The following is a 27,212-nucleotide window of genomic DNA, read 5'->3' on the forward strand; positions in this document are numbered from 1 at the left end:
CGTAAAGCCCTAGCAAAGCATTCTGCAAAACTCATTTGGGAGTTGTCACAGAGTTCTAGAGGTTCCCCTGTTCTTTAACGGAGGAAACACCGGAAAATACAGCTTACCTAGGAAAGAAGCAATTGGGAGCAGGGCCTTCAAACCTGTAGGATTTTCCCTGTGGAGCCTTCTCAAATCCCGGAAGATGTGGTCCAGGTGAACGGGTTTGCACCCTTCAGGTGGGAAAAGTTTACGTAAGCCGCCCGAAAGTGCGCAAGAACCAGCTTTCGAGCAAGGGCTCATTTCCTGAACACACACCACTCCCGCCCCCACAGAAAATGCACAAAAGGAAGCTTTTTCTTCAGCAAGACTCTTGCTAGCAGAACTGCTGAGCAGCACCAGCCACCCTGGGCACAGATACTGCTCACGGTACTAGTACATTAAAACACACATACACATGGGATTATTATATATATTTAAGATTAAGCCTAGCATATTTAGCACCAATTTCAAACTGCACTCCTTGCAGTGCGAGATCCAGTCCTGGCAATAAGTAGGGGGTGGGGGTGGGGGTCTGCGGAAGACCTTTTCCAAATCTACTTCGAAAGCATTTCGTGCTCTTGCTCCTTGCCCGTTTATATTGCACACCGTGTCCAATACTGCCGAAATCCAAAGAGCCCGAGAAGGTAATATATTCTCCCTCTTATCAAAGAGCCTCATTTTAGGAAATGCCTGATCTCCTCAAAAGCCTAGTGGGGTCACTCAGAACCCACTTGTCATGCAGTACAAGGAGAAAAAAGCTGGTGGGGTGAAGCTGAGCTCCCGGAATATGTGGCGATGACCAGTCACCAACTTGGATGGCTTTAAAATAGGATAAGACAAGTTCATGGAGGAGGAAGCAACCTCGATGCCCCTGAATACCAGTTGCAGGCTTAAAATGAATGTTGTACTAGCTAGCTCCCTAGGCGAGGCATCTAGTTGGCCCCTATGAAGACACGATTTTGGACTAGATGGGTCTGATCCAGGGCTCTTCGTTTATCCTTTCAGGCCTCTCGGAGGACGTTTCCAGTCCCGCACCCGTCCAATCGCTGCTGCCCCGTTTTTCGCTGCAGCAAAACTGTACCCTCTCAGCAAAAGAGCATCTTCCCACAAAGGAGTCCAAGGGCAGGGCTTTGCCCTTCTGCAAAGCATCCGCTGTTCTACCTCTTGACACCCGGCGGACCTTGCCTGGCAAAGCCAACCAGGGCAAAAAGGTCACACGAGCGAGTCAAGATGGCTTGCAGAAGAGGCTAAAATGTTTTGGTCCCAGAGAAAAGAGACGGCAGCCTTCTGGGACCACCACGTTTAGCTACGAGGATGCAGCAGTTGTGCGGACGTCGACGTTCTTTGCAAAGGGTGGGGGGAAATGGCAGCCTTTTGCATCGTTGGCCTCAGACTTGTTACAGCAAACCCTGGGCCCCTCAGAGCAACTGCAGGTATGGGCAGAGGTGGCAAAGAGGCCAGAGGGATGAGTCCCTGCTGTGGTGAGGGCCGGGCGGAGCAGCCGCTCTGTTGGGAGCGGATGCGTCACTGTTGCTTGCAGCCTTCCTTCTTGTCCCTGGGTTTCTGCCGGCCTACCTTCTCTGGCTGTCGTTTTGTGGGGGACACAAAGGCAGGTTCGCCGAGCTCGTCTGGGTAGTCGAAGAAGCCGCCTGCAGGGACTGAGCGTCCTCCTGGGGCAGCAGCGGCTAAAGTGGTTGGAGAGAGGAGAGGAGAGAGAGAGAGATCTGTCTGTAATGGCATCACCACCAGCAGCCATCCCCACATCCCAAGCGAGCCAGCTGCTTTGGACTACAATGCCCATCAGCCTCAGCTAGCACGGCCAGTGCTCAGGGATGATGGGATTTGTAGTCTAGTAACACGTGGAGGGCAGCAGACTGGAGGAGGCTGCTCACATGTCTGTTCCCTGCTGTGCTGATGAGGCAGTTGTGCTATAGCCAAGACAGCTGTAGGAGAAGAGGCTTCCTCCCTTTGCAGCACAGGGAGAAGGGATCTGCTGCGGCTGGAACCCATGACCCAGAGATTAAGGGTCTCCTGCTCTACCGGCTGAGATAGGACGAGAACCCTCCCCAAGGCAACCAGGTACACGGACATGGTGGTGCTGGGGTGCCAAGCACCCAGTGGAGCAGGCTGTGAGCACCTTCCTCTTGCACAGGAAGCACTCGCATCTCGTTGCAAAGCCTTTTGGCAATTATCACCACTGATAAATCTTGGGAGCATTCATGGGAGCCAAAGAGAGTTTTTTGGGAGGGGGCAAGTGTCGACTGGGGGGCGATAAACAGAATGATAGGAATCAGCAGCAGCACCTGCCACTTCCACCATCCGGGTGCAGTCAGGGAGGGATGGGAACAGGGGAAGCTGCTGCCTTAGACACTAATTCAGGCCACTGGTCCCTGCAGCTCAGTGCCGCCTACTCTGGTTGGCAGCAGCGGCTCACCAGGGTTTCAGTGATGAGTTTTTCCCTGCTCTACTTGGGCCTTGGGGCTACCCTTCCCCATCAGCTGCAGCTAGGACAGCTCAGTTGGTAGATCATGAGACTCTTCATCTCAGGGTCATGGGTTTGAGCCCCACATTGGGCAAAAGATTCCTGCGTTGCAGGGGGTTGGACTAAATTGCCCTTGGGGTCCCTATTACTCGAAGATTCTGACTGGCCTGCAAAGACAGAGCTATTCCGCCTGGCCTTTAATTTGAAATCAGCCTGATCTTTTATTTCCCTTCTCTTCCTTCCCCCTCCCCTTTTATGAAGATCACCCACTCTGAGACCCCACAGCTAATTCTCCCCTGGCCTCCTCGCTAGCCCAAGTAGGATCAATTCAGCCAGCTAGCCCTGGGGATTATCTAATTGATTTTTGATTTTTATTGTTATTCATGTTTTTATACTGTATTGTATGCTGCTTTTATATTTAAGTGTTTTAAAGTGTTTTAAATTTGTTTTTAGCCGCCCTGAACCCAGTTTTTGAACCAGGAAGGGTGGAGTATAAATAAAAAAAAATATTATATTATTATTCTTATTATTCTTATTATAAATGGCCCCAGCCTTTCGTTGCAGAGGGTAAATGGGGCTGGGAAAACCACGTTGTAACATCTAGACGTAGAATGGAAGGACAAGTATTATTCTTATTATGGTATTCTTTAGTGTTTGCCCTTTATGGAGCACCTGAGAGTGGAATGGGATCCCACTGCCGGATCTGGACCAATCAGAACTGTGGCTGGTTTGTTTATGAAAAAGGATATCTTTAGCATCCTTCATTAACACAAGGCAGATCAGAGAACAAACGTAACACAACTGAATGCGCACCCCGACTACACTACCATAAGCGCTTCAAAACGAACAGAGAGGACAGAGAGAGTCCGCTGGGGAGGGCAGGAGGGGCTGCTACGCTGTCGCCCGCATAAAAGATGGTGCACTAGCAAATGTTTGAAGCCTTCACTTGGTGTTGAAACAACAAGCACATCAACACCTACTGCCCCCTGGTGGCCACTCTTGTGCGTAAAGGTAAAGGGACCCCTGACCATTAGGTCCAGTCGTGGCCGACTCTGGGGTTGTGGCGCTCATCTTGCTTTATTGGCCGAGGGAGCCGGCATACAGCTTCCGGGTCATGTGGCCAGCATGACTAAGCTGCTTCTGGTGAACCAGAGCAGCGCATGGAAACGCCGTTTACCTTCCCGCCAGAGCGGTACCTATTTATCTACTTGCACTTTGACATGCTTTCGAACTGCTAGGTGGGCAGGAGCAGGGACCGAGCAATGGGAACTCACCCCGTCGCGGGGATTCAAACCGCTGACCTTCTGATTGGCAAGCCCTAGGCTCTGTGGTTTAACCCACAGCGCAACCCGCGTCCCATACTCTTGTACCTGAGGTCAAAGGGACACCCCCATCCCCAGTCAGCACCTGGGAAACAGCTTGCAATCCCAGAAGAACCAGCTGCATTACCCACCTCTGGAGCAAAGGGAAACCATGCCAGCAGGGGCCTCCGCCCTCTGAGCTCTGAAGGTTGGGTCCAGGTCCTCTGCGATATTCCGGCACAGCTGCGGCCTGAGGGACAACCTGCAAGGAAGGACACTCGCAAGTTCGTTCCCCCTCCAGTTGCCCTGGCAGCTCTTTGCGTTCCCTCCCACCCTGCCCTCCATCTCTCTGGAAATCTGGTTTCTAATAAAGACAATAAATGGGTCCCGGAAGTGAACTTTTAAAAGAGAGAGAGAGACAGCAGTATTTAATAACCATTTGAATAATTAAATTCATAAGGGATCTTTGCAAAGTTACCATCTGAGCAGCACTGACCTGATGTCCGGCTGGCCTCCATGGCTGGGCACCTCTGAGCTGTCCGAGGACCAGAGCCCGGTTGGCGAAGCGGCTCCGCAGCTCTCTTGCGCCTCCTTCTGGCAGGAAAGCAACACGGTGCCATGTAAGACAGACCCTGAACCGTTCTGCCTGCCAAGGGACAAGCTGCTCTCTTTCGGAGCTGGGTGTGAACTTCAGAGGTCTGCGCAGCCACCGCAGGGATGCTTATTTCCTAACCCTCCGCATAGCCCACAAATAAGCTTTGCTCAGAGTAAACCAAGCCGAGGAAGAGGAGAGGTCACGGGCTCAGGGGCAAATGGCAATTTTCGTTTTGGAAAATTCCAAAGGCCAGCTGAAACGTCGCCAAACAGCAAACCCGCTTTCAAGTCCAGACGGGGTGTTAAGCAAAGTGGAGCGTAAGCAAGAAAAAAGAAACTGGTCTGGCGCCAAAGTCACTGTGCCTGCGCTGGTCAAAAGTTTGGTTTACAGGTTACAGACTCCACTAACCCAGAAATATTACCTCAGGTTAAGAACTTTGCTTCAGGCTGAGAACAGAAATAGTGCTTCAGCAGTGTGGTGGCAGCAGGAAGCCCCATTAGCTAAAGTGGTGCTTCAGATTAAGAACAGTTTCAGGTTAAGAACAGACCTCCAGAACAAATTAAGTTCTTAATCCGAGGTACCACTGTATTGTCATAGGGCATAGAACAGGGTCCCCCAAACTAAGGTCCATGGGCCAGATAAGGCCCAAGGGACTCGTTTATCCAGCCCACAGAAACACCCGCTGCTGCCACCTGCTCTTACTGGCGCTGCGCTGCGCGGCAGCCCACTTCTGGGTCAGAGGAGCACCGGAAATAGCTTGTGCGCATGCGTTATTTCTGGTGCACATCCGGGTCGGAGGCCTGTGCACATGCGCACAAGCTATTTCCGGTGCTCCTCTGACCCGGAAGTGCGCTGGAAATAGCGTGTGCGCACACGTATGGGCACACGCTCCCCCACCCTCTGGCCCGCTGCGCGATCAGCGATGGAGACACCAGCCCGAGGCGCGGTAAGTTTGCTGACCCCTGGCATAGAACCTGTCATTAGGAGCACCCTCACTTCAAGATTTGTTATGCATGAGGAAGGGGCCACTGCCAGCTCCAAGCTGCTGGGTCCATGCAGAGGTGGCTTTTGCTACACCCCCACCCCAGCTGGGTCACTTACCTCTTGGCTGGGGCTGCTGCTGGGGGCTGCCTCCTCCATGGTGGCGCCCTTGCCCCTTGCCCCTGTCATGGCCTTGTTCCTTCTGGGGGATCTCCATTGAGCTTTTAGTTCCTGGTCCTGCATGTAGCGGGCAATCTCCTGCGAGGAGAAGAGGGGAGGGAGAAAGACCTTTTTAAAGAAAGCCAAGTCAGTATCTCTCATTTAAGGTATTTCTGTCTCGGAGCCCAGTGACGTTGGCCTTGTGAGGCTTTCAAAATGGCGTCCCCCAACCACCCACCTGTGTTCCACCCGCACAAGCCCTTTGGTTGCTTAGCTCCAGGCTGCACCCTAACAAACTGGCCTTGGGCGGTTTCTGCTCCAGATGAGAGGATTCGAAGTCTTTCAGGGTCCACAGAGGAGAGTTGAGGCATTTGTAGCTCAACAGCCCAAAAGCACCTACCACACTCCAGTCTTTCCTGGCTCAACCAAAAAGGCCCAGACAAACAGGGAGGTCTTGGGGCTCTTCTGAACAGGCGCAGAGCTGTGAGTGGGCCGAAAGGAGCCCCCCGCCCCCAAAGCAGGTGTCTTCAGGCAAAAGGACCCACAAAAGGACTCAAGGAAGGAGGGAGGGAAGAGGTCAGTGGAGTAGCTTACAAGGCTCTGGGGAAAGGACAAACTGGCTCTTGGGACACTGCTTCACACTCAGTGGAGGGTGGGGCCGTGGGCAAGGAGCCCCCCAGCAGCAAACCCTCGCTCTGGTGCCCATGGTGAGCGCAGCTGGCTTGGCAGTGCTGTGGCCTCAACTGCGAGCCAACCAGTCATGGTCCAGCTTGAAGGAGGGAGCCTGGCTGTTTATGGAGGGAAGCGAGAGAGTTGCTTTCATCCTTGGATGCTGTTGGAGCTGGGCTGGGCCGTCACGCCAGAGCTGCTTTGATGCCACCCTCTCCACCAGTGGGCAAGCCCACAGCTGCGACCCCCCCACAAACCCCAAAGCCCCGCTGAGCCAAGCCGAGCGAAGAGACCAGCGATCAGCTCCTTACCTCATCCTGAGCCACCTGGGCTGCCCTGTAGTCATTGTGGCGTTCCCGGTTCTTCCTGGCTTTCTGCATGAGAGTGAAAAAGCTAATAAAACAAGGCGGTACAGAGAAGATGGAAGAGGAGGAGCTCTGTCCACACCACAAATCCTCTTTCTTTCTTTCTTTCACAAGGCATTTCCAATACAGAGGATGAGCCCCGCTCTCCCAAGGCAGGAGCTGCAAACTCGATTCTCACCCCAGGAAGGCAAAATAACACCTGCTCCTTTTCTGAGGCGCCCTTGTAATTCTGATTCATGCTGGAATATACAGGGATAAATAAACGCTGCCTCAGGCCATTTGCTGGGCAGCTGCTGCCAGCCAGGATTCAGTGGTGCCTGGCTCAGTACAAAGCATCTTCCCGGTACGGTTGCCTTTTGTACAGCTTCCTTTATCTATTATTATTATTATTATTATTATTAATTGAATTTATATACCGCCCTATACCCGGAGGTCTCAGGGTGGTTCACATAAAAAGACCACAGTATATAAAATAAAAATAAAAGCAACAACCCAATAATACCCCCCCCCCCAAAAAAAGAGCCACATTTTAAAAGGACATGGGATGTTGATCAGGTCATTCAAAGGCCTGGTTGAAAAGGAATGTTTTTGCCTGGCACCTAAAGGTGTATAATGAAGGCGCCAGGCGGACTTCCCTGGGGAAGAGCGTTCCACAGATGGGGAGCCACTGCAGAGAAGGCTTGTTTTTGTGTTGCAACCCTCCAGACCTCTTGAGGAGGAGGCACACGAAGGAGGGCCTCAGAAAATGATCTCAGGGTCTGGGTAGGTTCATATGGGAAGACGCGGTCCTTGAGGTATTGAGGTCCTGAGCCGTTTAAGGCTTTATAGGTCAAAACCAGCACTTTGAATTGGGCCCGGAAACTAATCAGTAGCCAGTGCAGTCGGACCAGGATCGGTGTGCTATGCTCAGACTGTCTTGCTCCGGTCTATACACACACAAACACACACTTTGGCACTGGTGTTTCGGGCCCACCTTATCCTCTGCACTCTTTAACAACATCCCTCTAGTGGTGCAGCAGTAAAACCGCTAGCACATTTGCAAAGCTAAGCAGGGTCTGGTTTGGTTTCAACTTGGATGGGGGACCACATGCCGAGATTTCTGCATTGCAGATGGTTGGACTAGATGGCTCTCGGGGGTCCCTTCCAACTCTACAGCTCTATGAGTCTATTAGAAGTCAGCTGGAGGGAGGTCAGCTGGGGATCTGGAATGCTGATGACACTCGGCTCTCCCTCCCTTGTCACCAGAGCCCACTGCAGGGGTGCTGGATGAGGGCCAAGTGACTGGAACTGAATCCTGACAAGAGGAAGCCACTGTGAGTAGAAAGTTCTCAAGTGCAGGAAACTGGTACTTCTCCTGCTTTGGAGAACACTGCCCTGAGAGATTCGGGATTTCAACCATTTCATGCCATTTGGCTTCCAAGGACCTTCCCCCAATGCTCCTGGGGCCAACATGTCCCAGCATGAGATTTACAACCTTCAAGGTACCGGGCAGTTGTCACAAACTCCCCTCCAGATGTGAAACCTTAAAACCTTCACATGCTGTCTTCATTTGACAGGCCCCAGTTTGTAACAGGCAAGAAAGTGCCCCTCCGCCTCCAGCTCCTGCTGCCACCCAAACCTTAGTTCCTGGCCCAGAGGAGGAGGAGGACAAAATGGATGCTCACCAGGCGAGCCACTTCCTCAGCTTGCAGCTCCCGGGCTAGTTCTTCATCTTGCTGGAGCTGCTGCTGGTTCTGCAGTTCAAGCTGCTGCAGTTCAAGTTCAGCCATCACCCAGTTTAGGGGCCCGAGGGAGTCATCTGAAGACACACACAGAGAGAGAGAGAGAGAGAGAGGAAGACACACGTGAAAAATGGAGTCGTGGGGAAGGAAGACGAAGGAGCAGCTCTGCATGTGCTGCTGGTTAAGCAAGCTGAGAGCTCATTGCAGGAGGTTGCCCCTCTGCTGGCAGCTGAAGGCCAAGGGGAGAAACAGGACCACCTAGCTGAGGCTCGCCTGGTCCCCTTCCAAAAGGCTAATAATAATAATAATAATAATAATTATAATTTATTATTTATACCCTGCCCATCTGGCTGGGCTTCCCCAGCCACTCTGGGCGGCTTCTAACAAAATATTAAAATACAAGAATGCATCAAACATTAAAAGCTTCCCTAAACAGGGCTGCCTTCAGATGTCTTCTAAAAGTCTGGTAGTTGTTGTTCTCTTTGACATCTGGTGGGAGGGCGTTCCACAGGGAGGGCGCCACTACCGAGAAGGCCCTCTGCCTGGTTCCCTGTAATTTGGCTTCTCGCAGTGAGGGAACCGCCAGAAGGCCCTCTGTGTCCGGGTGGAACGATGGGGGTGGAGACGCTCCTTCATATATACTTCCAGTGCTTTTGTGCTTGGAAATCTCCCACGTGAAAACGGTGCCGAGATTTCCCAGTCGCAGGGCGGTGTAACGCCAAAGCCTCGGCCCAGAGACATCCCCGAGAGCCGGGCGCTAACTGTGCACCAGCCTTTCCCAACCAGCTGCTTTCCGGATGCTGGTGGGACTACAACTCCCATCAGCACCAGCGATGGCCAGGCAATGGAGGCACCCAAAGTAGGTGCTGTCTTTGGTCCCATGCGTGTTGGGATGCCCTCATGAGACTTGTGCCACCTGCACTCTGGCTGAGGACGCAAGTTGCAGTCAGACGAAATTTGGGAGGCCCTGCGTGTTTGGTTTGCGGCCCCCAGAGAAGCCCCTCCTCTCTGGAGCAACCCTGACCCCTCCTCCAGCTCCAGATACCTTCTCCTCCTTCTTGCTGGGTCGCACTTGAGCTCCTGAGCCACAGCTGCTGTTTCTTCTGCAGGCTCTCCTCCTCCAAGTCCTGAAGCTGCTTGGCTATTTCCTGTGTGGAGGAGAGGAAAAAACCCACTGAGAGGGGATGGAAATGGAATTCCAGAGCCAGGCTTCACCCTGCCACTACTTTGTGGTGCTTTCTGTCTCCCATTCAGCTGGCAGAGAACGAAGACAATGGAAACCTGGTGTACTAATTGTGCCTCTGTGGCCTTATTTCCCACCCCACCCCCCTTGCAAAGGAGCTACTGGAAAGCAGCCTTAAAGTGCACTCCTCCCAATGGTTCTTGTGGAAGCAAGGCTTGTTGATGGTATTGACAGGGAGCCTCACTCAATGAGATGACAGGAGTTGCTGCCAGCTCTGCACTGCAGCCATCTCCTGCCCAAAGCGGGAATATTGTGCCTGCTTTTATCTTCTGGAGAACATTTTTAAACCAGAGGGTGAAATGCTGTTCTGGACCTCCACTCAAGCCTTCATCTTTTTCAAAGTTCCTTAGGTTGTTTTCAAGCCAACGTTCAGCCAGCCACAAAAAAATGTAATTTTATATGTAAGAATTCTGATCGGCTGAAACCATGGAACGGAGATGGCAATTTTATTTTTTGTTCTGTCCGCCTGATAAGGAAATTGGTTTAGAATAGGATATTCTACTGGGGAAGCTTTTTTTCCAGAGGAACTGTGGAAATGGGCAGAGGGCTTTCACTCCCTTGTGTGGGAGAAGCAGCTGAGGAAAGTCCAGATTTGGGAATGCTGTTCTTAGAAGGCAGTCAGAGCCTCTTCCAGGGATCTCTGTCACCTCAGGTGACCCCGCCAGCTTTGATCTCTTGCTTTTGTTCCATTAGCCAGACAAGCAGCAGCTCCACCAAACTGCTCTTTCCAGGCTAATCCTATTTGGAACCGAACAGCCTGTTCTACATATTAAAACGTCGCCCTCAAAGCGGTTTGCGGCCAAGCTGCCCTTGGCCACTAATGGCAGGGAGCAGGAAGAGGTTTTTGCAAAGGTGAAACTCTCATTTAAGTGGGTTTTTGCAACGCTCCACAGTGAACAGCCGGCTTCCCACCGACCAGCGAGTGGAGGAAGAAGGAGCTGCAAGAACCCAGTCCAAGTCAGCCAACGAACGCACCCTGGAAACATCCATAAGATAGCAGCCATTGGTTCATCTGCCTCCAGATAATTCTCTCTTTCCAGTCCTGCCCTGGAGGAAACATTTACACTGTTCTACGGTGTTTCCGTGCGCTGCTCTGTTTCACCAGAAGCGGCTTAGTCATGCTGGCCACATGACCCAGAAAAACTGTACGCTGGCTCCCTTGGCCAGTAAAGCGAGATAAGCGCCGGAACCCCAGAGTCGTTCACGACTAGGCCCAATGGTCAGGGGTCCCTTTACCTTTACCTTTTACCCCCTGGAAACATTCTGATTTGTTTGCAATGAGGCTATGCAACGTGATGTCAGTCCATCATTACTCTCCCCCCCCCCTTAACTTCGGCGGAGGGTGAGCGGACCCAGAGTCAAATTACTGCAGGGTGTGCTAGAGCCAACTAAAAATAATCTGCCTTTCGGAAGGACCTGCTAGGCAGCCCACCCTGTCCTGTTCCTGCCGAGAGGGGGCCAAAGGAAGCGAGGGAGCCTGCCACCTGGCTCCAGGTGTTCCTGTTACCTGGTCCTTCTCCTTCCTCTGGCAACTCTCCTCCGCCTCCCTCCGAATGTCCTCCTGGATGGCACGAGTGATTTCGGAGTCCCGATCTTCCCTGCGTGTGATGCGGGCAGGAGAGGGGGAAGAAAGAGGCAATTAGTGAAGTAGGAAGCCTCTGTCCCCGTTGTGTCTGGGCCTTGCTAATCACCATATGCACGAGAGAGGGATGGAGCAGAGGGCCTCCTGTCTGACGTTAATCTGACCTCAAGAGCACAGGAACCTTACAAAGGCACCTGGGGAGCTACAGAGAGAAGTCATCCATTGCCTCTAGCATACACATCTGCACCAGGTGCACACTTTAGACATCAACATGTTTAGCATGCTCTGTCTGCTTGCACTGCAGGTGCAAAGCTCGCCACAAGCAAGGTCAGACACAAGCTCTTTGGGTTTGTAAGGCTTGCTTCCCCGCAAAAGAAGCAAGCAATAGAGCCCCAAATTCTTCTGCAGCTCAGATTATAACTGGAGTTGCACAGGGGGGGAAACAAACCTCAGTTTATGTCCCTTTCAGCCTCAAAGAACAGCTTGATCTAATCTGGGCAGGGACAGTCCAACATCTGCCGTCTATGCTCTGGTAACCTCTAAGTTAGATTTCTGCAACACATCATACGCGGGGCTGCCTCTGAAAATGGTTTGGACACTTCAGCCAGTGCATAATTCAGCAGTCAGTTTGCTCACTCCGGAGCAAAACAGTCAGAGCATAGAACGCCAACTCTGGCTCAACTGCACTGCTTGCCAATCCAATTCCAGGCACAATTCAACATGCTGGTTTTGACCTATAAAGCCTTAAACAGCTCAGGACTGCAATTCCTCAAGGACCACCTCTCAGACCCAGAGATCATAATCTGAGACGCTTCTTCTTGTGCCCCTCTCTGAGTGGTCTGGAGGTGCCAACATGTAAGCAGGCCTTTTCCGTGGTGGCTCCCCACTTGTGGCATGCTCTCCCCAGGGAGGCTTGCCTGGCACCTTCATTACATACCGTTAGGCGCCAGGCAAAAACATTTCTTTTCTCCCAGGCCATTGGCTAATTAAACAACCTATGGCCTTTTAAACTTGGGAGGGCGTTGTTTTTATTTGTCACCATGTTGTGTATTTTTGCGTTTTTATATTGTAAACTGCCCTGTGACCCTGGGGTGTAGGGCTGTATAGAAATTTAAGAAGCGAATAAAATGAATAAAAAGAGGCTTGGAAAAGAGTCCTTTCAGAATTAGTCTGCCCCACTTTCCCCACATCCAATCCATGCTCATCCACAAATGTGGGTCTCCAGCTGTTTTTGGACTACAACTCCCATCATCCTTAGCTAGCAGGAGCAGTGGGAACTGTAGTTTGAAAACAGCTGCAGACCCAAGCTCGGGAAACACTGGAAGATGCAGCCGCAGCAGAACCAAGACTGGGCCTTGTCCATCCCACTGAGATGCCTTCACATAAGCATCACCATAACTTTCTCTCCCACCCAAAGCAAGAGACACCGCCGCCCTGCAATAAAGTTGGGACTCCAAAGCAAACCTACAGTTCCTTCTGCTGCTCAGAGAGCTGGTGCTTCCTCCTGGCTTCCTCCTCCAGGTCCTGAAGTTTCTTGGCAATTCGGATGTCCTTCTGGACCAGCTGGTTCTTCTGAATGTTGGAAGTGTAATGCTGCTCAACTGCAAAGAGATGGAAACTTCGCTGCGGGGTTTGGAATGGAGAGGCCTCTTTCGTCCTCCTCTCTCCTCCCTTCCCCACCTTCAAGGGCATCTCCAGGTAGGGCAGGGAAGAAAAGACTCCCTTGTCTGGAACACTGGAGAGCTGCCGCCGGTCCGGGTAGGCAGGATTTTGAGAGAGTGCTGGGGGCGCCAGTCGCAAAATGGCTGCCACGGAGAAGGCATGGCCTAATGCAAAGGAGCTGCTGCAGGGCATGTGTGATCCTGCTTCAAGCAATGCACTTTCGGGGGGCAACACTTCTTGGGCTGCCTCTCCAGGCACTGGGCAGAAGGGGGAAAGGAAGACCGCAAAGGTGGAGCAATAGGACTCTGAGGTAGCAGCCCAAACAGGTGGCGCGATGCCAAGCTGCTCATCTGACTGGATCTCTTCCAGATCCTGTCTGCTGGGCAGTAGCTGTTGACACTTTCTTGCCCTCTCAAGGGTGCTTGGTGAGGAGAGACGGAGAAGGAAGGCTCTTTCCTCTTCGGCCTGCCACCCTAACTCACCACCCCTGGGTGCCATAGACAAGAGCTGCGTGGTTGGCCAGCCAGCTGCTCCCACCACCCCTGGCAGGCTTGATCTTAGCTGCCATCCATCAGTCCCGCTGACAGGGTGTGGGTGGCGAAGGGGGCGGCACCGGGGGAGGTGGGAGAAGTGTCCTCTGCCTGGACCGTGTGCGTCACTGCAGCGGGGAATGACGTCGCGGAATGATTCATGGGCACCCGCTGTGGCAGCCAAGACAGGCTGGGGTTGGCAAGGCGGCCCATCTGGGTTGCAGGAGGAACCGTCCCCTTCCAAAGGGCCGCCAAAAGGAGTCAACCTTGAGAGCGTCCCTGGGGAGAGCGGTGCCTGTCAAGCCTGTTCCTCGTTAAAATCTGCAAGGTTGATTCACTGAAGCACTAGGCTCCATTTAATTAACTAAAAAAAAAGGCCGTAAAAACTCTGGCTCCAACAGGCACCCCGTACTAGGAAAACTAAATGCGTTTCCAAAGGATGCCTTGAGCATGAAGGACGGACCTATTTCCAGGGATCGTCTGAAGGCCTCTAAGTGGGTGGGGTCTATGTGGGGGGTTTTTTGGGAGGGGATGTTAATGCCAAATGCAGAGGGCCTTCTCAGTAGTGGCACCCTCCCTGTGGAACATCCTCCCTTCAGATGTCAAGGAGATAAAGATCTACAGAAGACACCTGAAGGCAGCCCTGTATCAGGGAGGTTTTAATGCTTGATATTTTACTATTTTTTAATATATCCCGTAAGCTTAAAGATGCTTCGGGTTAAATCTTTTCAGGTTGCATCCCCTGGCGACCCGGAAGTATTGGAAAGGGTTACTTCTGGGTTTCGCCACTCGCGCATGCGCAGACGCTCAAAATGATGTCACACGCATGCACAGGAGCGGCGAATCGCGACCCGCGCAGACGCGGGGTGTGTTCTGCTCAGGTTGCAAACAGGGGCTCTGGAACAGATCCCATTCGCAACCAGAGGTACCACTGTATTATTATTATTAAATGCTGAAGCCAGGGGCCCAGCCAGACCAGGTAGAAAAAGACCCCAAGAAAATCCAAAACACTGGCCAGGGAAGGGAAGGCAAGGCTGGGCTTGCTCTGAGCCTTTGCCCCGACAAAGAGGAGAGGGAATAGTTCCATCAGCTCTTACTCTCTTGCTCTTGAAGGCTGTAAGCCAAAGCGCCATCTTCCAGGACAGCAAAATCTCGGCAAACTGCAGGGGAAAAGAGAAAACACAATTAAACAACAGCAGAGCCCTGTTCTGCCAGTTCTGCCAATATTTTCGTTTATCTGCAAGTTTTCTTACCCATCCATCACACCACAAAGTCGCAGGTTGAGTTCCAACCATTGCAGCTACGTAACAGGGAAGGCCTTTGCAATTATCAAACAGGGGCGAAGCCATTCAAAATGGAAACAGAGCAAAATAGGCCTGATTAAGGCGGTGCATCTCAGCAAATCTCAGCACCCAAGAAGGCCGGTAGGGATGTAGAGGGACTTTCAAATGTTTGGGGCCTAAGTTGTTTAGAGCTCTAAACACAAATGCGAGCAGAACTTTTAACTGGGCCTGAAGACAAACCAACCACTGGGGTATCTGTTTTAAGATAGTTGTGACTGGATTGCCAGCCAGCCAGTCCTCTGGCCGCTGTGCTTTGGACTGAGGAAGCTCACAGCCATCCGAAACAGCATTTGGAGGAGGAATATTTTGTATAAAGATAAAGGTAAAGGTGCTGGAGGAGACTCTTGAGAGTCCCATGGACTGCAAGAAGATCAAACCTCTCCATTCTGAAGGAAATCAGCCCTGAGTGCTCACTGGAAGGAGAGGTCGTGAAGCTGAGACTCCAATACTTTGGCCACCTCACAAGAAGAGAAGACTTCCTGGAAAAGACCCTGATGTTGGGAAAGACGGAGGGCACAAGGAGAAGGGGACGACAGAGGACGAGATGGTTGGACAGTGTTCTCAAAGCTACCAGCATGAGTTTGACCAAACTGCAGAAGGCAGTGGAAGACAGGAGTGCCTGGCATGCTCTGGTCCGTGGGGTCACGAAGAGTCGGACATGACTAAACAACTAAAAAACAACAAAGGTAAAGGGACCTCTGACCATTAGGTCCAGTCGTCGCTGACTCTGGGGTTGCGACGCTCATCTCGCTTTATTGGCCGAGGGAGCCGGTGTACATCTTCCGGGTCATGTGGCCAGCATGACTAAGCTGCTTCTGGCGAACCAGAGCAGCGCACAGAATCGCCATTTACCTTCCCACCAGAGTGGTACCTATTTATCTACTTGCACTTTGAAATGCTTTCCAACTGCTAGGTTGGCAGGAGCTGGGACCGAGCAACGGGAGCTCACCCCGTCATGGGGATTCAAACTACCGACCTTCTGATCGGCAAGTCCTAGGCTCTGTGGTTTAACCTGCAGCGCCACCCGCATCCCTCATGTTTTGTGTAGTTGCTGCCAAATATTAGTAACCCCACAGAGCATCAATGCTGCCTCCAGGACTTCCATTCTGCCTTCCTAACAGGAGGAGGAAGAGGTGGCAGCGGCAGCAGCACTGAGGTGACTGTGAGCTGCGCTCCCTTGTCAAAAAGGCCGCCAGCCTGCCCAAGGCAACAGGCGCCTCTTTGCAGGAGCCCTGCCAGAATCTGGGTGTGTCCAAAGTTGCACACCCAGTCCCTGCCCACCCAGCCATTCCGCAGCTACTTGGCTGACAAGTCAGCACAGCTTAAGAAGGTGTTGAAAGATCTCTGTCTACACGCACCGTTTACGCAACACAAAAAGAAAAAGGGCGGGGAGCGAGCAGGGAGGGCCGCACCTCTCAGCCTAAACCGGGTGCCGTGGCAAATGCCAGCCGGGGAGAGTCTTTACGATGTGACGCCCCCCCCCCCCATAAGTCATTTAGGCCTCAACCACACTTCAACCAAAGGGCGGCAAATAAAGTTTGCCCATTGCAAGGGAAAACCTTTTCCAAGGTGGCAACAAAGGACCGTGTTGGGCACGCCAGGCCTTCTTGCGCCTGGCAAAGCTCTCGTTTGCTCAAGAGTGCCAGTTAGCTTTGTCACAGAGCCAGTGGCGTAGCATGGGGGGTGCAGGGGGGGGGGCGGCCGCACCGGGCGCAACATCTGGGGGGGGCGCACTTGCACTCGCAGCTCTCTGCCCCCTGCTAAAATCCACGGGTTAGGGGGCACAAATTACTTGCTTGCCCCGGGTGCTGACAGTGGGGCGAGAGGGTCACATTTGTGCTGCGCAAAAACACAGCTTTTGCTTCCAAAAAAATGAGAAGTCAGACACACCCAGTCTAGGGAAGTCAGCCCCCACTCAGCAAATTTTTTCTGCGGAGGACCGGGGGGGGGGGCCGGGACAGAAAAAACAAAACAACAAAACCATTCTTCAAGTTTATTGTCCTTGCATCATGATGAACAGGGTCCTTCTCCCCCAACTCCAGGAATCGCCACTTGAAGCCAGCAGACACCAAGTGGCTCCAAGTGAGTAAGGAAGTTAAGGGCTCAAATGGTACGATTTTGGGGAGAGGGGGCTGCCCGAAATCTGTACAGTGGTACCTCAGGTTACCGAAGCTTCAGGTTACAGACTCCGCTAACCCAGAAATAGTACCTCGGGTTAAGAACTTTGCTTCAGGATGAGAACAGAAATCGTGCAGCAGTGGCACGGCGACAGCGGAAGGCCCCATTAGCTAAAGTGGTACCTCAGGTTAAGAAAAGTTTCAGGTTAAGAACGGACCTCCAGAACGAATTACTGTATTTTTTGCACCATAACACTCACTTTTTTCCTCCTAGAAAGTAAGGGGAAATGTCTGTGCGTGTTTGGAGGGAATGCCTATGGGTGGCGGGGGGGATCTGCTGCAGTCGTGAGCAGAGGATCCATGGTTCCCCTTCCTTCCCTCCTCTGTGGCTCGCTTTGAAACAGCAAAGTGGGAGAAGAGCCGCTGAGGGGGGAGGAGAGAGGGACAGAGAGCCTGCTTCTTTAAAGGAGCAAAGCGGGAGAGGAGAGGAGCCACTTACACGAGTGTAAACGGCTCCTGTCCAGTTGGTTCCTTTAAAGCAAGCAGGCTCTCTTTTCCCTCTCTCCTCCCCACTCAGCTCGCTACATAGCAGCAAAGTTTTTCAGCTCGTTAAGCCAGGGATGAGCAGGGAGGAGGGAGAAAAGCAGAGCCTGCTTGCTTTAAAAGAACAAAGTGGGAGAGGAGCCTTCTCCCCTTATATCCCTCTTCTTCATTATTAGCAGCATCCTTCTCCACCCACCCCACGCGTGCTTCTTCTCCCCTTAAACCCCTCGCCTGCATTATTAGCAGCATCCTTCTCCACACACCCCACGCGTGCTCCTTGTCCCTTGAGTGCTTTTCCTTCCCTCCCCACTTAAAACGTGGTTACAAAGCACGGATCCACATGGATCCTCAGGAATTTTGCATTGGGCTACTCCAAACTCACTGTCAGATCACATGTCTGTGGCCACAGCATGAACCACAAAACTCATACATCCACTGTTTCGTTTAGAATATTTTTTTCTTGTTTTCCTCCTCTAAAAACTATGTGCGTGTTATGGTCAGGTGCGTGTTATAGAGCGAAAAATACGGTAAGTTCTTAACCCCAGGTTCCACTGTATTCCTTTTTCCATACCACTGAAAGAACGGATTAGAATTGGATTTCAACAACTAGAACAATGATCAATTAGAATTCAACAACAGGCTGGAATTGGAGTTGTGAGAGGAAGTACTCCTTCAAAGGCAACCTGTGGAACTCATTGCCACTGGATGTTATTCTGGTTCCATTTAATGTGGACGTGCCTCTTCTGCAGAATGTCTGAGAAGTTAAAAAAAAAAAAACCACCATGGAAAACAGAACTCTGGGTTAAAGGGGGGGGGCACTTTGGTGTGGATATTGTAAAAAAATAATATTTGCCTGTGTGAGCAGCACTGACGCCACAACCAGCTGCCCTGTGGAAGCGACCCAGGGGTGCCCGGAAGTTGCTGCTCTTTTAGCAGAGAGGCCCTGAAGAATCTCTTCCCAGAGGCAGCTGAATGGTCAAGCGGCCGCAGGTCAGTGGAAACCCCGCCGCCCTGAGCTTCGCTTCCCCGAGTGGCTCTCCACTCAGCCTCACGGCCTCATTTCCAGCTGGCATCGCTTTCCTCCTCCTTCCCAAATTACATTCATTTAATCCTTTCCCCATCCCTCTCCCTATCGCATTACAAGGTGAATAAGGGACATGTCACGCATTATAATTACTGGCCCGGAATCAAATCTCGGTGGCGGAAAAAATACACCCCTCCCCCAACACTGCAGCGCTGGGATGGGGGGAAAAGCAAGCTTCTCTCAGAGGCCTTGGCTACGCCCATCTCGGCAGGTGCTTTCTGAGGCCTTCACAATCGTCATCCTCACACAATTCTAGAGGAGATCTTGGCAGGGCAAGGTGTCCAATACACCTGAAGGGCACCAGACTGGGGAAGACTACCCTGCTTAACTGAGCCACAGGGAGGGGATTTTATATATATATATTTTTAAGGGACTGGCATTAGATTTTGACGCCCTTCCACAGCTTGAGCCACCTTTCCAAATACCACCTGGGGCCATCATTCTGCAGCCACTGGATCTGTGCACAGTGGTACCTCTGGTTAAGAACTTAATTCATTCTGGAGGTCCGTTCTTAACCTGAAACTGTTCTTAACCTGAGGTACCACTTTAGCTAATGGGGCCTCCCGCTGCTGCCGCACCACTGGAGCACGATTTCTGTTCTCATCCTGAAGCAAAGTTCTTAACCCAAGGTACTATTTCTGGGTTAGCGGAGTCTGTAACCTGAAGCGTCTGTAACCCGAGGTACCACTGTACTGAACTCTGGCTGGCTCTCCATATTGTGGAAGTCCTCCCCTCCCAAGTGTCTAGACACTGGTGACTGCAGGAGAGAAGTTGCAGTGAAATTTGAAGCAAATCTCCCAGTACACTGAGCAAGCAGCCGCATGCCAGGGGCAGGATTTTGCTCTCTCCTCCCTGTCTAATTAGAGGCAGGAGGAATGAAAGCAAGCAAGGGAATGGAGATGTCTGTCGTGACCCTCTCCCTTCTGGATCTCTCCTTTTTTTTTAAAGGGGGCTCTGCCTCCAGGTATCATACAGTTGCCAGCCATCAATTTGAGAGCATGGCAGACTCCAGAAGGCAAGTGGGTTTCCTGGGCCTTTGCTCCCACAGCAGAAGCAAGGAGATGGAAGCGGGCAAGCTTGTTGCTGTTTGGCACGCCGCGTACCTCAGCACCTGGCAGCATTTGGGGGCTTGCACCACACCTGCTCTGTTTGTTTTTAATTTTTATTAAAAACATTATTTACAACATAACATAAACCCCCCACCCCCAATACAGAAATCCACCCTCATTAAACGTGAACATAACATACAATAAGCATAACATACGCAGGGGGCGCTGTGGGTTAAACCACAGAGCCTAGGACTTGCCGATCAGAAGGCCGGCTGTTTGAATCCCCGCGACGGGGTGAGCTCCCGTTGCTCAGTCCCTGCTCCTGCCAACCCAGCAGTTCGAAAGCACTTCAAAGTGCAAGTAGATAAATAGGTACCGCTCTGGCAGGAAGGTAAACGCGTTTCCGTGTGCTGCTCTGGTTCGCCAGAAGCGGCTTAGTCATGCTGGCCACATGACCCGGAAGATGTACGCCGGCTCCCTCGGCCAATAAAGCGAGATGAGCGCTGCAACCCCAGAGTCGGCCACGACTGGACCTAATGGTCAGGGTTCCCTTTACCTTTTTACAACAATACAGACAACCAAATAAAAGACTCCCTTTATCCTGTATCTGGCCTCCTTATTTACTTCTTATAAGCTGCTCTCTGTTTTGATGATTACTTTGTACGTTTCTCTTTTTTGTAGAAGAACAGTATATACATTATCCTTAAGAATGTCGCTTCCAAGTTCAGAGGCCAACTGCTGGCTGGGCTCTGCAAGTGGCCTTCCCAGAAGTCCCTGCCTTGCCATGATGGTGACTGGACAAAGCTGTGGTTTTGCTCTTATAAATGCAACCGCAATATTCAAGGCCCACCTCTTCCCATATGAACCTACCCGGACCCTGAGATCATCTTCTGAGGCCCTTCTTCGTGTGCCGCCTCCTCGAGAGGTCCAGAGGGTGGCAACATGAGAATGGCCTTCTCTGCAGTGGCTCCCCATCTGTGGAATGCTCTCCCCAGGGAAGTCCGCCTGGTGCCTTCATTGTACACCTCTAGGCACCAGGCAAAAACATTCCTTTTTAACCAGGCCTTTGGTTGACCTGATCAACATCCCATACCCTTGTAAAATGTTTTGGGGGTAGTATTATTGGGTTATTGCTTTTATTTTACTTTTATATACTGTGGTCTTTTTATGTGAACCGCCCTGAGACCTCCAGGTATAGGACGGTATAGAAATTCAAATAATAATAATAATAATAATAATAATAATAATATAACAACAACAACAACAATAACCCACACCTTTCAAGGTTAGAAATTTCAGGTATTTCAAGCTGTAGATCAGTAAAGTGGGATTATCACCCTCGGAGAAGCTTCACTTCATGTTTCCTAATATATTTACACACACACACACACCAAGGTGAACTCCTAGATCTTGCATGGCTTACCTTCCTGCACTGGAGGCAGGCGGGAGGTGTCAATCTGAACTTCCGTCATCTTCAGAGACCGGGCTGTGTTCTCATGGACTCCCGAAAAGGCAACCTGCAAGAAGAGAGGCTACGAGTTACTGGGATTGCCTAGTGATGATAACCTAAGTGGGTTTCAGAGATGCTGGAGGAGAAACCCTTCCCATTGCATAAGCCCGGGTTATCTTTGCGGCTCTCTCAGGGAGGTTCGCCTGGCAAAGCCTGTCAGTGCTGACAGGTGAGCACGCTCCTCCAAAAAACTCTCTCCCAGGGCCAACGCAAGAGGAAATGCTTCTGTGTAGAGTTCCCCCAGCCCAGGAACAAGAGATACCCCACAGGGTCCCCAAAGAACTCTTGTGCAAGGCTTTCACTGGTCCTTCTAGCTAGGGGTGATGGGGGTTTGTAGTCCAAAGACAGCTGGAGGCCCAAGTTTGGAAAACCCTGATTTAGGGAAGGGGTGTGTGTGAGAGAGAGAGAGAGAGAGAGAGAGAGAGAGAGAGAGAGAGAGACGTTCTCATAATCTCTAGCTGCCTTCCAGTTGTCGTTCTAGACTGCAATCCCCATTCTAAACTGCAGGAGTTACAGTCCCAAACATCTGGAGGGCATTGAGAGAAAAGAAGGTGCATGAGCTCATGATCAACACTGGGCAAACGTTCCACTTGATCACATCAGTGATCATTGATCAGTGCTGTCTCCCTGCACCTCCTGCTGCCAACATGGTGACTGGCAAGATGGGTGACCCAGCAGAGGATGGCACAAAAGCATGGGGTGGCTTCCAGTTGCTCCCAGCCTCCAACGGGCAGCTTGCCTTCCTCTCCACCAACACAGCCACTGCCCCACGTGTCTATTCCCCTTTCTAAACCTGCCGCCATCTTCTTGCAGAAGCAAATTCCACAAGTTAAAATTGCACACTCTGCGAACAGCGGCTCTCTTTTATCTCGCTCGGATCTGCCGGCTGGCAAGTTTCACTGGGTGACCTGAACTTCTAGTATTACGGTGGGTGGGTGGGGAGGTTGTCTCAACAGGAATAATGGTAGCTTTACCCTTACTCCTTTGGGGAGTTGCCTCCATAGTCCCAACATATTTTTGATTGCTCCGCCTTTTCCAACTCTATTTTTTGAAATGGGTGTGGGGAAAGAGAAGGGGAAAGAGATCCAAATGCAGCTGCTGCACCAAAGATTTGCCTAAGAGCATTACGATACTGACAGTTTTATTTTCAGTCCCTTTCTTAATAATCCCCAGCATGGAATTAGCCTTTTCCGCAGCTGTCGCACAGTGTTTGCACTAAGCTATTCGCCACGACTGCACAGCACCCTCTGGGGAGAGTCACAACAAGCTCCGATTCCCTCAGTATGCAGGCAGACAGACTCTTTTACTTTCCTCCTTTGCTTTTTACTTTCCTCCTTTGCAAGAAATACTTATTTACTCCACCCTCTGCTTACTGTTCTTTAATTAGTTATTAACTCCTTAAAAAAAGGCCTATTGTCTTATCCTATGACTGTTAAATGCATTGGATTTAATTTGCCTTTGGTGAAGTGTTTCTTTGTCAAAAGGTTTTTTGAGTGTGCTTATTATTACATTTCCACCCTGTGTTTCCTCTGAGGAATGGTAAATGGCTTACACAGTGGCCCAAGCTTACCCAGTGAGCTTCATGGCTGAGAGGGGATTTGAACTCTAGTCTCCAAGTTCATAGCTCAACACTCTAACCACTAGGCTACGCTGGATGTCAGAAGACGTACACAACATCTTCTGGATTTCCCTTACCCACGTGCTCCCTGACTCTTCTTCACAAACTCTTAAAAGGTTGCTGAGGCAGAACTTCCCTTTACAGAAGCCTTGCTGATTCATTCTCAGCTAGTCTTGTTCTTCTATGTGCATGATCAATTTTGTCTTTAATTATGCTTTCCACCAGTTTACCTGAACCGGACATTACAATTGATTGAAATTGACATTACAATGCAATTTCCTGGATCCTCCCCCTGCCCCTGGATACACTTAATAAATACATAAATATACACGTTAAGCTGCCTGCCTTCCGGTTCTCTGCTAAGGGGGAAGATTTTAGCAAGAGGTGGAATATTTTGAGCAAGTTCATCTCCAAGTTCTTTAGGCTGAAATCTTGCAAAAAAATACATAGATGTAAGTCCCACTAAACTCACTAGGGCTTACTTCAACATATACATGAAGAGGATTGTGTTAAGAACCCTACTTAGATGAACACCATCAAGACTGCAAGATTTGCCAATTTGTCATTTGTCCCTAGAATAGCCCTAGACCATTTCTAGCCATGTATTGCTTTTCAGCACAGCCGAACAGAGATTCTACTCTTGTTCCCCTTAACGGAAGAAGAGGAGCTGAACTTATGACCTAACTCAGAAAAGTGAGGATGATATTTACTGCCAACAGCCAACCCCAAAACCACTCCACACGAAATCAGAAGGTGGTTCAAAGCTTTATATAAAACTTACCTGACTCGAGGTAGGCACATGGAAGGTGCACTCACAAGGGACCCCTGACCTTTCTCTAACTTCTAGCCCGGTGCCAACCTCCCCTTCATTGAGGCTTGTTCTGGTCATGCAAAGTCTCTGTTATTTCCTAAACTGAAACAAACTCCCCAGTGGAGAGCTTGAAGACTGTGGATTCCTTCTGGAAATAGCAGCCAGAGAGGAATGCAACTTTTCCCAAGTAAGGGCATATGAATGTGCCCAGTGGATGTGCGGGGGTCTACTCTCCCTATGTGCCTCATATTTTTTCCCCTGTAAGACTGCAAGTGTGAAGCTCTTCCTCTCAGGGAGACAAAGGGTGAGTACAGATTCTCCTGCTCAATTTCTCTGTATCGTGGCTCCATCCAGACTTCCCTTTATTCTGCACTCGCTGTATTTTGAGTGCCAGGTTTCCCCTCTGTGTTCACAAAGCTCATCTCTGCCCAAGGTCGGAAGAGATAAGACACCCCCATCTTGTCAATGTCACACAAAACAGTTAACAAATATGACAATAATGAAGCTGTGCAGATGTGAAACACATGGTGTGTGTGTGTAGTAACATGAACACAACTGCAATTGCAGAATTGCAACCCATTCCCAGCAGGCTCTCTTCAGCCCCGACTTCTCCATCAATTAACCCAGCCCTCAGAAAGGTAAAGGTAAAGGGACCCCTGACCATTAGGTCCAGTCGTGACCAACTCTGGGGTTGTGGCGCTCATCTCTCTTTATTGGCCAAGGGAGCCAGCGTACAGCTTCCGGGTCATGTGGCCAGCATGACTAAGCTGCTTCTGGCGAATCAGAGCAGCACACGGAAACGCTGTTTACCTTCCCGCTGGAGCGGTACCTATTTATCTACTTGCACTTTGATGTGCTTTTGAACTGCTAGGTTGGCAGGAGCAGGGACTGAGCAACGGGAGCTCACCCCATCGCAGGGATTCGAACCACCGACCTTCTGATCGGCAAGTTCTAGGTTCTGTGGTTTAACCCACAGCGCCACCCGCGTCCCTCCAGCGCTCGTAAAGTCTTTGCCAAATCCCCTCTATCATAATCCCGTTTCCTCCGGACCCCCAGAACATGAGCAAGGCCCCTCATAGGAATCCAAAAGAGAGTATGCCAGAAACCTGGCAACCCTAGAAGTTAATCAAAAGATATGCAACCGTAACACACACACACACACACACACACAGATACACACACTGTTCATCCAAAATGATCAAACGGCTTGAATTTTGTCCCTCTAGCAAAATGCTCTTGTGAAGCAATGTGAAGCTACGGTAAGAGATGTGCAGCTGCTCTCAGTGGAATCCCCTGCAGATGCTCCAGCAAGCAGAACCAGAACCAAGGGAGAAAGGGGAGCAGATAACCTCTGAGAAGCTAAGATCTATGATTTGATAGTGGAACAGAGGCTGAGGCTACCTTTGATTCCAGTGGGCCCTCGTTCGCTGTGGGTAGAATGGGCAGCCTCCCCCAAGGGACTGCTGCAGTTGCAAATTCCTGCAATGAGCAGCTGGGGATGTGGATTTCAACTAGGTGACCTCTACAGCCCCTCTAGGATTTTTAGTAAGCTGCCATTTTGGGTTTGGTTTTGACTTCATGTTATCGGGGACATGACTGGACCCTTCTTTGCTAATATACAACAGGGGGAAGAACTTTGCACATGGCCAGTAGCATCTCTGTTCCTTTTAAGGGCCTCTGCTGGCTGCAACCCTTCCCAAGGTTTTCCAGGTCTCACCTGGGGTTGATTTTTTTTTGGGGGGGGGGGGTTTGCATGCAGACAGGCTGACGGCAAGAGTTATCCCTTTTAGGAGGAAGAGGCAGCACTCTGCACATGACCAGAGGATTACAGCGAGACAAGGCAACCTGGCAGGCATGCCATGGTGGGAGGGGGCATAGCCACGACCCTGGTCCCTCCTTCCCCTGCCCGGCTTGAGCTACCCTTGCTGCAAAGCGCAGAGGGGAGACCCGCATCCGCGTTGCTGCGCCAGGTCTCCACTCTTGGCCGTGATGGACACCGCCCTTTCTTCCTCCACGCCCCCCCGCCCAACACTTGCAGGACGCCGGGCCAGAGGAAGGCGGGACCACCTCGCAGGGCTGTTGTTGGGCGAAGCCCCTCCGGCCCCTCCCTCCACCTGCTGGGGAGGGGGAGGCCACCCCCAACCTCTCATCCAAGACGCCCTAATGAGAAGGGACGAGGGAGACCCCTACCCCAAAACCACCCACCCAAGTACTTACCTGCCTGCCTGCCTGCGCGGCCAAGGCGCTCTCGCCCCGCCTTCTGGCGGGCAGGAGGCGGCGGCTCTGCGGCTCCGCAGGCGGATGGGAGGAAGGAAGGAAAGGAGGGAGGGAGGCTGGGCGACGCCTCCCCCGCCTTCCTGGCTCCGCCGAGCCCCCCCGCACCCCCTGCCCACCCACCCACGGGGCCCACCGCCTTCCCCGGTCCCGGAGGCCTCCCCAAGGAGCGCAAGAAGGAAGGAGGGAAGCGGGCGGATCCGGCTGCAGCAGCGGCTCCTACCTCGTCCTCCTGCCCGGCGACCGCCTGGATAAGCGGCCTTGCGTAGGATTAAAGCAAGGGGGGAGGAGGGGGAGGGGGAGGAAGCGGGGGCTGCAGCTAGCTAAATTTACTCAAAGGAGACCCATCAGAACGAAGGGACTCCAGGCGTTGCCAGGCGTAAATCAAGCAAGTCGTAGAATTGTAGAGTTGGAAGGGATCTTTAAAGATCTAGTCCAACCCCTGCAGGGGATCGAACATGCAACCTTGGCATGATCAGCACCAGGCTCTAGCCAACTGAGCTGTCCAGGTTCCTTCCTCCACGAAAAGCCCCCCCCCCCCCCCAATTTAAGGCTGCAAGCGAGATAAATAAAAATCCTTAACTAAAAGTAGGAACGATCAGAGTATTTGAAATCGAAACGCTCGTTGAGGTCGCTTGGATGATGATGTGAAAGGTTTTCAGCAAATGCAACAAAACTTGTTTTAGTTTAGGTTAAAAAAAGAAAGATGAAAAAAATGTGTGTATGGTTCGAGTTATTAACTACCATCCTAGCAGGAGCCAGAGCAAACTTGTCTGAAGTTTGTATGGCTTTAAAGACTATTGCAATTAGGCAGTATATAAGATTGTCTGAATACATAATTCAGAGGTGGCTGAACACATCTTGGTGTGAGGGGAGTGGTCCTGGACCTCTTGAAAGAGATGGGGATTCCACCACTCCTGGGAAGAAAGTTCAGTCTGGACCCAGTGGCTTGTGACAGATACCCTCCATGGGGGAAAGGCGATTAAGGGAGACAGTGGCAAGACAGTTGCAAATACTCCTGGGTGAAACTGATCACCTTGTCCCTTTTCAGGCTGGGTCCAGGCCTGGCTCTTTAAAGGCCTGAAATGTCCTGATGGATGAACTTTATGGGGAGAAGCACAAGGGGAGTGCTATTTTTCAAGAAAAAGAGCTGCCAGAACTCACCTTGAAACACCTCCCTTGTTCTCTTATTATGGCAATGGTGCCCACCTGAGAGGTGCCGGAACTGAGTTCTGGCTGAATAAAAGCCCTGGCCACCCTATTATTATCCTTGCTTGATCTCTCAGCAAATATTCCATTGATGGTGGAATCTTCCTGAACTGACTCTGTGAGATGGGTATTGAGGAGGGTCCATGTTTTACAAAATGAGATATTTCAAAGTGAGTTCCAGCACCTCTTTTTTCCCTAGACAAATAGCACTGGCACTGGGTGAGTATGGTTTTTTTTTGGGGGGGGAGCAGCAGTTGTCCCGTGGGGTGCTGCAGGGTACCATCTTGTTCCCAGAGCTATATAACCTCCCACACTAACCATTGGGAACAATCATTGGGCGATC

General features: G+C 51.3%; 1 protein-coding gene across 9 annotated transcripts; it reads right to left on the reverse strand.

Moving 5' to 3' along the window:
* Positions 1–437: 437 nt before the first annotated feature.
* LOC310682887 (uncharacterized protein) lies at positions 438–27,092 on the reverse strand. Of its 9 annotated transcripts, none has more exons than XM_083452192.1 (12): positions 25,884–27,092; positions 20,871–20,964; positions 14,409–14,471; positions 12,588–12,720; positions 11,045–11,135; positions 9,319–9,442; positions 8,238–8,371; positions 6,520–6,582; positions 5,501–5,638; positions 4,301–4,398; positions 3,957–4,066; positions 438–1,706 (listed from the first exon to the last, which is right to left on the reverse strand). In XM_083452192.1, the coding sequence occupies exons 2-12, from the start codon at positions 20,917–20,919 to the stop codon at positions 1,546–1,548; spliced, it is 1,164 nt and encodes a 387-aa protein (XP_083308318.1). In that variant the 5' UTR covers positions 20,920–20,964; positions 25,884–27,092; the 3' UTR covers positions 438–1,545. The 9 variants fall into 9 exon arrangements, with proteins under 9 accessions (XP_083308318.1, XP_083308320.1, XP_083308319.1 ...); XM_083452194.1 differs by having other exon boundaries at positions 9,340–9,442; positions 25,884–27,086; XM_083452193.1 differs by lacking the exon at positions 25,884–27,092 and adding an exon at positions 25,604–25,757 and having other exon boundaries at positions 9,340–9,442.
* Positions 27,093–27,212: the final 120 nt, after the last annotated feature.

This window comes from Podarcis tiliguerta (assembly GCF_965153285.1).
Source record: "Podarcis tiliguerta genome assembly, chromosome: 8".
NCBI classification, from domain to species: domain Eukaryota; kingdom Metazoa; phylum Chordata; class Lepidosauria; order Squamata; family Lacertidae; genus Podarcis; species Podarcis tiliguerta.

Excerpts from the sequence above, each read along its gene's own strand:
- LOC310682887 (XM_083452187.1), bottom strand. The coding sequence starts at position 23,464 with ATGACCAGAACAAGCCTCAATGAAGGGGAGGTTGGCACCGGGCTAGAA. Across the intron at positions 12,721-14,408 it reads CAGCCTTCAAGAGCAAGAGA|TTGAGCAGCATTACACTTCC; the intron begins GTAAGAGCTGAT and ends ATCTCTTTGCAG. Across the intron at positions 8,372-9,318 it reads TATCTGGAGCTGGAGGAGGG|ATGACTCCCTCGGGCCCCTA; the intron begins GTCAGGGTTGCT and ends GTGTGTCTTCAG.